The sequence below is a fragment of the Notamacropus eugenii genome, chromosome 2 (assembly GCF_028372415.1).
Source record: "Notamacropus eugenii isolate mMacEug1 chromosome 2, mMacEug1.pri_v2, whole genome shotgun sequence".
NCBI lineage: Eukaryota > Metazoa > Chordata > Mammalia > Diprotodontia > Macropodidae > Notamacropus > Notamacropus eugenii.
In genome coordinates, this window is record NC_092873.1 from 155,624,537 (window position 1) to 155,636,807 (window position 12,271).

The window sequence follows — 12,271 nt, forward strand, 5'->3', positions numbered from 1 at the left end:
GGAGTTGCCAAGAACAGCTAAGTCATTCACAGTTGATCATCACTGTAACATTATTGTTACTGTATACAATGTTCTCCTGGTTCTGCTCATTTCACTTCGCATCAGTTCACTTAAGTGTTTCCAGGTTTTTCTGAAACTACTCCCCCCAACCTCAGGGCTATTTTTTTATATCACAATAGTATCCCATCATAATCATATACTATAGCTTGTTCCCCAACTAATTCAGCCATTCCCAAAATGATAAGCATCCCTTCAATTTCTAATTCTTTGCCACTACAAAGAGTTGCTATTAATATTTTTGTACATATAGGTCCTTTTCCTATATTTCTTTTCCAAAATAAATGTCTGACCACATCATTCCCTGCCTCAGCAATCACCAACATCTCCCCACTGCCTTTAGGATCAAATATAAACTATTGTATTTGGCGTTGAAATTTCACCCACTTGCTCTAGCCTAGGCTGTCTTTAAAGCATAATCACACATTCCCTTCATGTGCTCTATAATCCAACCAAACTGGCCTAAACTGATCCTCACAAATGACATTCTATTTCCTTTGTATAGCCTGTCCCCAGTACCTGGCACAAATTCCCTCCTCACTGACTATCACCTCTTAGAATCTCCTAAACTCCTTCAAGGCTCAAGTCAAATGCAACCCTACATGAGGCCTTTCCTGACTGTCACACCTACTAATTCTTTCTCCCTAAAATTGCCTTGTATTTATTATATACCTACATATGTGCACTTATATTATATTCTTGGATAGAATTAAGTTCCTTGAGGCCAGCGATTTTTTTTTCCTTTTTTCCTTTGAATCTTTAGCACCTAGAACACAGTTTGATGCTTAATAAATGCTTGGTTGACTTTTGGTTGTGCCCTGGTGTACCCCATCTCAATATGCTGTCAACTCATATGCCCACTCTTTCTATGAGAACCTCATCCTTTACAGCCTTCTTTATCATAAGATTGTGGAAGCTTAGATTTGAAACTAGAAAGGAGCACAGAGATGTCCTTTTCTCCAGGATCTTAGTTTACGGATGAGGAAACTGAGGTGGGGGTAGGAGTGAAGTTATTTGCCCAAGGTAACAATGGTAGTGAGAGAAATGATTATTAAATAACCAAATATTGGGGAGATTCAGCATTTTTTCCCTTCCTCATTTGGAGATAAGGTCAAAGCTTAATTTTCTGAAGGGCAGGGAATGATGAGCTGGAATTGTCACTCTACCCAACTAGAGAACTTTAGAAGGAATTTAATCTAAAGTGAATTCTGCCCCTTTGTGTTCCACTCACCCCAGATGAGTATAGACAGATTACCTGAGGTTGGGGGTAGTCTGGAAGGAGAATAATCTGACTCTCATCCCCAGGACCCTCCCCACCAGCCTTTCATTAGAATGGGTCTACCTCTCATTATATTATTTTTTCTCATTGTTAACCAGAGTTGATTACCATCCTCAGGAACACCGACTACTCTAAGGGCATATAAGTGTTGAGAGGGTTATATGAGGTATCTTTGGCATTCAAGAGTGCCACTGACCCCTTTTATTATCTGCTAGCATGATTAACAAAATGATTAATTACCCAGAAACTATGTCCCTCAACTTTTTATACATCACAGTAGTAAGTGGCTGAACTGGGATTTGAACTTGGGTCTTCTGACTAAAAATCCAAGAGTCTGTTCCATTTACCACATTATCTTTTTCTACCCATTATTGTCTTGGGGTGAAGCTGGATCATTTTTACTACATGCTGGGGTGTGGAGAGGGGAGAGAAAGGTGTTACAGATACTTTTGAAATGAAAATTCTGTCATTTTTAGAGGGTAAATAAGAATACTGGGGAATATAAAGGGATACAATAAAGATGTTCCCTCAATTTGAAAAACTGACAATCACTGACCTAAACTGACCAAGTTGAACTCCTTCTCTAGATTCATAGCACAATGACTTGACCCTCATCATACCAAATCTAAAATACCTATACAGCAGCTTTGGAAACAGATATTCATTCATGAGTGACATTAATGGATGGGTGGACAAGTTACATGGTATGCTGGTCAAGTAGAAAATAATATCGATTTCACTTGTTTCCTGCAATTAAGTTCAGTTTGTAAAGCATTTATTTTTGTGGTTTACTCGTTTTCAGTCATGTCTGACTTTTCATGTCCCCTTTTTGGGATTTTCTTAGCAAAGATACTGGAGTGGCTGGCTATTTCTTTCTCCAGTACACTTTACAGATGAGTAAACTAGGGCAAACAGGATTAAGTGACTTGCCCAGAGTCATGCAGCTAGTAAGCATCCGAAGCCAGATTTGAACTTGGGTTTTCCTAACTCCAGGTCTGATATTCTATCCACTGCCCCTATTTAAAATTTTTAAAGCATTTACTTAGCCCCTGTGTTAGGTACTATGAAACCAAAAACATAGAGAATATGGTCTCTGTCTTGAGAAAGTTGAAATCTAACTGTGAAATAGGATTACTCATTTTGGTATTTAGTAGTAATAATTATAATAACTGATACTGATACAATGTTTTGACATTTACAAAGTACTTTAAATATTATTATTTCATGTGATCCTTATAGCAACTGACCCTGTGAGGTAGGTACAGCAGGTACAATTATTCACGTTTTACAGATGAAGAAAATAAGGCTCAAGGAATTTAAGTGACTTGTCTGGCACCATGGGCAACAATTAACTGAGACAGCATTTGAACCCAAATCTTATCTCCAACACCAGGTTGCCTTGCAAAGCTGCTTTCTGAGATTCACATCTGGTCTCCCCAATGAGATTGTAAATTCCCTAATGATATGGGCCAAGCCTTATTCTACACTTGTACTCCCAACAGCGTCTCTTACTACTGTCTTGGGTCTATGGATGAGTGTGTCAGTGTGTGTGTGTGTGTGTGTGTGTGTGTGTGTGTGTGTGTGCGCGTGTATGTATGTGTGTGTGTGCAGAGCTAAAAGTTTTTATATGATTGTATATTAATTGAATTAAAAACATAAAACTACACAATTATTCTAAGGCACTAAGTCTATGATAGACAGGTGAAAGGGTGGTGCACATAATACATATATACAATATATGTACACATATATAATATATATACATATATACATACATATATAATATATATACATACAAATATGTACATGTGTATATACAAAGTCTGAGGAAACCTATAATAATAACATTTCTACAGTGCTTTAAGTTTGTGAAGGCGAAGTAAAGGTTACTGAGCACTTACTATGTATCAGGCACTATACTAAGCATTTTACAAATATTATCTCAATTTTGATCTTCATAAGAATTTTATGAGGTAGATTCTATCACTATCTGTTTTACACAGATTAAGAAATTGAGGCAGACAGCTTAAGTGACTTGCCTAGGATTACACAGCTAGTAAGTGTCTTAGGTGCTTTCAACATGTTATTTTGCATGATCATAGCCAGAAAGACACAAATTTGGAATAGTCTGGTAATTTTTGAGATCTCTCTCTCTCTCTCTCTCATTCTCTCTTTCCTTTTTTTCTTTTCTTTTCTTTTTTTTTTTTTTTTTAACAAATTTGCTACATGTATACATTTAACCTTCAGGACTCCAATGGAGGACATCTATCGAGAGTTTCTTAACAGAAATCTGTAAGAGTGATTACTCACCAAACTATTCCTGCTGGCTGCTTCTAATGTTATAACTGCTCTTTGTGATCTCTCATAATCCACTTTTACCATATTATTGCTCTAGGTTAATGCAACAAAAACAACATTATTTCGGCTTGTGTCTTCCAGGCATGAAGTCCTACTTCTGGGTAAAAATGACCAAATATATTGCTTTCTATGCTTTATTGCTTTGTTTATTTTTTTTGCCAGTTCTCATTTTTCCCCCACCCCAAGTTATATATAACATTTCATAAAACTTAAAATTTCTAGCTTCTAAAAATACAATCAATTCTCAACTGCCTGAGCTAAGTAAGGGAGTGGGAGGGAAAAATGAAGCATTTGCACAGAAAATGCAAAATGGTGGTGAGGCACCTGGGGCCTTCCTTGTTGCCACAATAGCATCCAAATAGTTGGGGCAAAGACATTAACGGAGAAGGATATAGCAGGAACTTGAAAAGGTAAACTCCAGTAAGCATCTAGGGGTTCCAGAGTGTGAACTCAAGCATTCCATCCAACCCTCTTTGACAGTCTCTTTATGCTGTACCAGCAGGAAATGATGAATCTGGGGTCATGTCCAAAGGATCCCTTCAACTGTGGAACAAAAAACTATGAAGTCACAACAAAGACGTAGAATCTCATTTGGTAGAGACATCGGTAGCCACCTAGTCCAATTTATACCCGAAAATGAATTCCCCCATGTATTTGACAAGTGGTCTCCCAGTCTTTGAAGGATCTCCAGTAGGATGGGATTCTTTTGCTTTGTTTTGTTTTTAAATCTAAAGACTAAATGTGCAACTTGAAACCATTGCTTATAGTTCTAGAATCATAGGATCAAAGCTAGAAACTACTAGGGGTAATAAAGCCCAACTCCTTTATTTTACGAGTAGGGAAACTGAGGCCCACCTGAGGTCATGCAGGTGGTAAATAGCAAAGCTCAGATACTCAAATTTATAACTGAAAGAGACCGGAGAGGGCATCTATTCCAACCCCTTCATTTTACAAATGACAAAACTGAGTACCAGAGAGGCCAAGTTGTAGACGGTTACAAAGACTCTAAGTAACAAAGAAAAGCCTCATAGTTTTATAGCTGGGAGGGACTTAAGGGACTTAAATCCAATCTCCTCATTCCATAGATGAGAGAACTGAAGGCCAGAGAGAAATGAGGTCATAGAAAAGGCAAATGGCAGTCAGAATTCAAACCCAGGTCCGACTTGAAAAGATAAATAATAACTCTTTGTTACTATAAATATGATTTAGTATTAGAAGATCAGAGATTCAGAGCTAAAGGGATCTTGCAGCAGGTTATTTAGTTAAATTTAAGCTTAACTTTACAAAGAAGGAAACTAAGGCACTCAGGCATGAATTTACTTGTCTAAGGTCATAGAAATAGTAAATGGCACAGCCAGGATTCAAACTCAGGTCCTCCACTTCCAAATCTAGTGGATTTTATTTTCAATGAGACATACTGGTATTTACATAATACAATGAAATTACCATGCACTTTATAAGTATTTCATTCTCTCACAACCACCAAATCCCAACAAAACAAGTTCAGACACCATATAAACACTATGTGATCTTTTCACCTAAGTCCCATTCTGATTTGTCACCCTAACAATACCTTGGTGACAAACTGTATATCCAGAGTCCGAAGAGCAGTTTGTGAAGCTTGAAAAGGCTTGTTATCCAAGTATTGGCAATCAATGAGATGGATTTTCTTGACCACATAAACTCATAAGACATTTTTCTACATATTAACTGTATAACCTTGGGTAAATCATTTAACTTTTGCCCGCCTCAGTTTCTTCAACTGTAAAATGGGGATAATAATAGCACCTATCACCGAGTGGTGTTGTGAGGATCAAATTAGATGTTTATAAAGTACTTATCACAGTGCCTAGGGACAGCGAGGTGACACACTTGATAGAGTGACAGAGGTGGAGTGAGGAAGACTTATCTTCCTGATTTCTAATCTGGCCTCAGACACTTACTAGTAGTGTGACCCTGGGCAAATTCCTTAACCCTGCTTGCCTCAGTTTCCTCCTCTGTACAATGAGCTGAGAAGAAAATGGCAAACCACCCAGTATCTTTGCCAAGAAAACCCAAAATGGGGTCATGAAGAGTTGGACCCAACTGAAAAACAACTGAACAACACCAAACTATATATAAACAATGTAAATAGAGGATAAATTAGAGATAATCTCAGATGGAGGGAACTAAAGTTGAGGACTACTGAAAAAGACCTCTTGAAGAAGAAAGGACTCAAGCAGAGACTTGAAGGTAGCCAGAAAAGCCAGAAGGTATTAAAAAGAAAGAAAGAAAAACTACATATTTAGTAAAGAAACACACAAACATAGCATTTCAGTTATGAAAAATACCAATTTTGGTTATGAAACACAGAAAGCCTATAAAATTCAGAATTGACTTTCCTGCAAGGATCTTCTTAGAATCTTTCATTTTTCATACCATATTTCACCCTAACAATTCTCACAATGATGATATCATGAATTTTTCAAAATAGCCAAGTAAACAGACATTCTATCCTCTGGAGCACTGGATAAAGCAAATACTCCAACACCGGTTTCACTGATATGGGTATTTCAGTGCTCCACCCTTAAATAAACTTTTTTATGAATTACAAAGGTTTAAAAATGTCTCGCCTGATGGCCCATCTCCACACTAGACTGGTTTTCAGGGAGACATGAAGTCTCTTGCTTGAGTCATGCCATACCCAAAGCTTGGCAGAATCTTTCAGAGCTTGAGCTCCTGCTGGAATAAAAAAAAAAAACCTTTGAGAATCTGGATTCACCTCCATGCTAGGGTGAGGTATCAGCAGATGACTGAGACGAACACCCTTCATCACTAACTATAACTCCTTTGCTGGCTGAGAAAGCTTAGCCTCAGAGGAACCCAGCTGAACTTCTGCAGGGGAATGAAACTATTCAAATGAATCTATGATTCCCTTGATTCAGGATTTCCTTCCAACAATGCACATCACAACCCAACCATCCGTGGCCATCTTGTGTGATTTTTGTTGATATGCTCTCTAAATTTCCCCACAGAAGGTCCACCTAACATGCTGAGGATTTCCTTGCTTTCTCCTGACATCAAGTGGGTAACCAAGTGAAGCATTCTGGAGACGAATCTGTCCTCTCTCTTTTGTACCATATATGTAACTAATCTATCTTCTTCTCCTATCAAACAGTTCCTTAATGATGTCCTTTATTACTTACTGCTCTTCCCCTTGTGGATATGTTATAGCCTGCTCATACCCACCATGCACCTATCCATCTTTAAGATTTAGCTTCAGAATGTACATGTCATGGGCTGGCCCACCTCTAAATCCTGCAATAAGTGGAACGTTAAGGTTTTTTACTTTATTTCCTCAGGTTTACTGGGTTTAAGAGTTCCAAATCTAACACAGAAATTTGTATGGGAGTGGGATAAGCAAATCAGCACACAAGTTTAGGGGGGAAAGCTAGATTAATCAGTACCCAGCAAGGTCTGGGCAATATTATAACACAAAAATCTTTGCAGATAATATCTAGGTCCATTTCAAGCATTGCTTTTAAAGAGGAAAAATAGCTACCAATGGAAAATATCCCCAGGACACTCCTAAGGATTGTGCGCTTGTGATTAATCTAGCTCAGTGCTTGTAACCACTCTATAAAAAGAAGCTAAGCATGCATTTACTGTGGAATATGGCAGTGGAAAAGGTAACTCTTAAATGGGAAGTTGGCACATCACATTTGAGTATACTCAGCAGTTCCCTGATGCCAGCCAGCCTTGTTTATTTACCTACTTATTTACCTGCTTGGGTATTTAGTTTTAAGTAATACTGATTACTACATTTGAGAAGGTACCATTTCTTCAACCTCCTTGGTTAGTCTCATTTTCTTTTGGCTTCTAGGATGGGGACTCAAACTGGCATTGCCAATATTGCAGCTTCAACCTACTGAGTCAGAAAGGCAGGCCAAGGTGACTCTAAAAGATATAAGATTTGTGAGAGAAGGAGCACATGAATAAGGTAAGAAACTCTAGGCTGTTCTTCACACATTCCTCATCGTTTTCACAGGATACAAAATCAAACCGCATGAGTTTGAAATGATATGGAAATATAAATTCCTTTAAAGAAATATCTTTTCATTCTATTTTCCTGAGCTAATCTGTAGAGATCACAGAAGTTGTACCAGAAGAAAAAAACAAACAAACACTCAAATTATTTTTAAACACTCCCACTAGTATAAATAGTAATGAAAGGAACAGAGGAAGGAAACAGACCATTTTTTCTTATCATGAAAGGACAGATTTATATTTTCTTTTCCATTATCTCTTTTCATCTTTGAACAAAGGATGCCCATTTACACTTTCAACGGAAAAAGAAAGAAGAAATTACACCCTGTTCAGCTTCCTGAATCATGGACATTATCTAACTAAGCCTTGTATCTTCACAGTGAATTGGCCATATGGCATGCATTTTTAAATACCCAGCTTACAGATGGGAAAGCAAAGGCACTGGGGATGCTAAGAAATAAATATACCCAAGGTGACAAAATGGCAGAGCTGTGGAAGAATACTTAAGAACATTCCAGATCATCTGCTGAGTTTTGCCTAGATAAATTACTGTACTGAAACTGACACAGATAGGGACTGAAACTGCTTTCATTGGTCTAATCTCCAAACAAGGAAACTCTCTATCAATGCAGGTAGGCAACTTTCTTTGCTACTTAGAACATTCAGAGATTAAGTAACTCACCCAGGATCACACAATTAGTATATGAAAATGATTAGGACTTAAACTATGTCTTTACTGGCTTCAGAGCCTGCACTCAACCTATTATGGCATGTTGCCTCTCACACTGAAATCTAAAGGTCAGGAAATACACTTATAGTCCAGAGAATCAATAAACTAAAAATGATAGTTCGAAACTGTCCAAGAAAGATAGTGCTTCAAGCGACTGATGGGAATTTTCAGATAACTGCTTAGAACAGATGAGAGTAGGGACTATTTTTTTCTGGCACGTAGTAGGCACTCGATAAATATTTGTTGACTGACAGAATGACCAAGAGATATCACTACTGCACATATATAACCCAAGAGGTCACAGACAGATGGAAGTTAGCCATACATAACTCAATATTTATAGCAGAATTTTTTGTGGTAGCAAGAAAATAGAAGCAAGGTGAATGCTCATCAGCTGAGGAATGGATTAATTATTATTAAAGGACTGCTGTCCTTCATTCTCTAAAAGGACTAAAATGACATCACTATGTTGGAGTCAAAGTACAGTACGTCCCACTGTGGCTGATCAAACCAGTATGAGCTCAGGCTCAAAGGTCAGGCACAAAGAGTCCATATGAATATTTGGGGTGGGGATGTCTCTAAATTTGCACATCTCACATTTCCTTTCAGCTACTGCAATTCTGTTTTGCTCTTAGAACACAGTGCCTTCTTTGATGCAGGTACACCATGCTGGGAGGTCTTTTGACAGTCTCCCATGTCATGCAATTGATTCCAAAGTGGCAAAATTTCCAAAAAAAAAAAAAAAAGTTTCCAAATGATCCCAAAATGAAGTGTAATAGTAAAGAGAGCACTGAACTTTGAGTCAGGAAGACCTGGGTTCAAATCCCACCTATTATACTTAGAAGCTGTGTGACTTTCTTCATCTGTAAAATGAAGAAGTTACACTCAGTGGACTCCAAGGTTCCTTTCATCTCTAAATCTACAATTCTGCGATCCTATGGATGTAGGTAGCAGCAGAAAAGGTAACTCCTACAATGGGAAGCTGACATACTATATCTGAGTGCTATAAGAAATGATGAATGTGAATAATTCAGAGAAATAGGAGAAGAGTTGTATGAACTGATGCAGGGAAAAATAACGACCAATGACCGAAATAATGTAAGGGGGGAGAAAACACTAAAAAGCACAAGAACTCGGATAATCTTTACTCAACAGGACTGATGATAAAATATATTTCTCTGTTCTCTGTGGAACAGTGATAGATTAGTGCAGAATAAGGCACATGCTGTAAGAATTGTTCAATGGGTCCATTTTTTTTTATTAATTGCATTTATTATAAAAGAGAGTCCTTTGAAGGATTAGGGCATTGAAAAAATGTGATGTGAAAATTTTACATTAAACAATTTTTTAAGAATATAATAAAGACTTCTTTAGGACTGATCAATTGTATCATATTTGAACTATCAGGTTAAGATTTAGACCTTATAGCTCTAAACTTTAGAGACAGGGGTGCTGTGAGGTTCAAATGAGATAACGGATGTAAGGGACTTTGCAAACCTTAAAGAATGACATAAATGCCGGTCTTATTATTGCTATTAGCCTACAGTCATCAGATCACCAGTCTAATTATGAGTTCATTCCCTGAACTTTCTGTTGCACTTCTGAGCAAGATGAGAATGCTGAAAAATATTTAACAACTGAGTTGGGGGGCTAAGTAGCCTCCTCATATATGTCTTTGCTGTGTTTATTTCTGAACATAGTAATATCTTAGTCATTTGTTGTTACTAGTGAACTAGATGTTCTACAATAGTAAATTTCCTGATAACCTCCTGTAACAGCAAGGGGATCCCGGTATACACAAGTTCTTAGTCTGCTTTTCTAAAAGGAAAGCAACTTGTGAGTGGTCAACAATCACTTTCACCAAGCACATATACCATTCACTTAGCTCAAGGGAAAAAGTCAGCACTCTGAACTTCAGAGAAAATACAAATGGAGAAATAAAGACCAACAGACAGGGCTTCTAAATGTCTGACTATAAGCAATACATACATCACAGATCAACAGACAGATCCAACTATCTAATCATTACATATGTACATAGTTACCAGAGAGAGAAGTATCTGGGTTTTTTTTGTGTGGGGGGGAGCTCCTCAGTAGCTACCCAGAGTCTCATCTGGCTAAACAAACACTTCCAAAAAATAAGCCCTAAAACGAAACTTCAAATGTGTGGGCCTTCCTACAAAACAATTCTCCCCTAATCAAACCTCCCTTAATGGACAGGCCCATTAATGGGTGGAAAAGGTCTTTAACTCTCATTAACATAATTAATATTGCACTCCCTCTTGCATAGTTAAAAGCCCTCATTACCAAAATGTTGACACTCAAAATTTAAAATGACCTCAAAGCTCACCTCATCCAAGCCACACCTGAACAAGAGTCCCTCTACACCAGGAGTATCAAACTCAAATACAAATGGGGCCACTAAACTATATACAAGAATCCCTGAGGGATGTATATTGACTTAGAAAACCACATATGAAGATTGTTGATGTTTTACTGTAATTTTATTTATATGGTTAGATATTTTTTAATTATATTTTAATCTGGTTCTGGCCCCACTTTGGGCTGTTTTACCCCTCTGTTACATACCATCTCCCACAAGTAGCCAATCATCCTTAACTTGAACACTTTTAGTGACGAGAAGTCACATCCTTCCAAGGTATCCCATTCTATCCTTTTTATTGTGGAGTCATTTTTCAGTTGTGTCTGACTCTTCATGATCCCATTTGGGGTTTTCTTGGCAAAGATACTGATGTGGTTTGCCATTTCTTTCTCCAGCTCATTTTACAGATGAGGAAACTGACAGGGTTAAGTGACTTGCCCAGAGTCACACAACTAAGTAAGTATCTGAGGCAAGATTTGAACTCATAAAAAGGAATCTTCCTGACTCCAGACCCTGCACTCTATCCACTGTGCCACCCAAATGCCCTTATTCTATCCTAGGAGAGCTCTAATTGTCAAGAAGTGAGATGCTGCTGCTCTTAAACATAGTAGGATTGGGAAGGAAATAAGCATTTAATTTATTAAGTACCTACTATGTGCCCTATGTTAAATGCTTTATAAATATCTCATTTGAGATAATAATGGGAGTTATACAGCAAAAAGATTGAAAGAACTTGGGCAATGATTGGATAAACACTATCATGGGTCTGTGTAAGTTTAAATAATTATTACTAAAAACTAGAGTCTGCTAAATGAAAAATTATACCATAGAAATTAGCCCAGTAAAATCGCAGAGAAACCTCAGAATCAACTAAATCCTTTGAATAGATAAAGTATCCTTATTAAATATTTATGTCCTCAGAAAGCCTGGGGCCAAATGTACAAATTTAAATTTAAGCTTTATAACATTCTCTGTTGGACAATGATATCCCCACAAGATACAATCAAATTCACACAGATATGCCAGCCTCAGCATACCTGGCATTTTAAAATAGGAAAAATGAAGAAAAAGAATCACCATCTCCCTTCTCGAAAGGAAACATGCATGTACAATAAAACCCATATAAAGGAGGGGAGGGAGGCAGTGGAAAGTTCTTTAGGGATCACTGGTAAAATTCTTCTTCTGAAAAGAAACTTAAAATAATTAGCACTGCACAAAAAACATTTGTTTCTTGTAGGGCCCTAACTTTTTATGTGTGTATGTGACATCATAACTACTAACATTCCTGTAGAGCTTTTTATGCACTGGATATATATTATGTCATCTGATTGTCATCATAACCCAAGTGAGATGGGTGCTACTGTGATCATCCACATTTTTAGAAGGGGAAACTGAGGCACAGGGCAGCCAAATGACTTGCCCAAAGTCACACAAGGAA

The 12,271-nt window shown here is 37.5% G+C and overlaps 1 protein-coding gene across 15 annotated transcripts in view; it reads right to left on the reverse strand.

The window, feature by feature from the left end:
- The window catches only part of UBE3D (ubiquitin protein ligase E3D), a 216,679-nt gene that overhangs the window by 45,374 nt on the left and 159,034 nt on the right, over positions 1–12,271 (reverse strand). Inside the window, exon 11 of one of the 15 annotated variants that reach the window (XM_072642681.1) lies at positions 176–7,630. The exons of the other annotated variants lie outside the window; for them this stretch is intronic. Within the exon in view, the coding sequence (XP_072498782.1) occupies positions 7,607–7,630 (24 nt within the window). The 3' untranslated portion in view covers positions 176–7,606. Of the gene's footprint in view, positions 1–175; positions 7,631–12,271 lie in introns of those variants that run through there. 15 annotated transcript variants of the gene reach the window in all.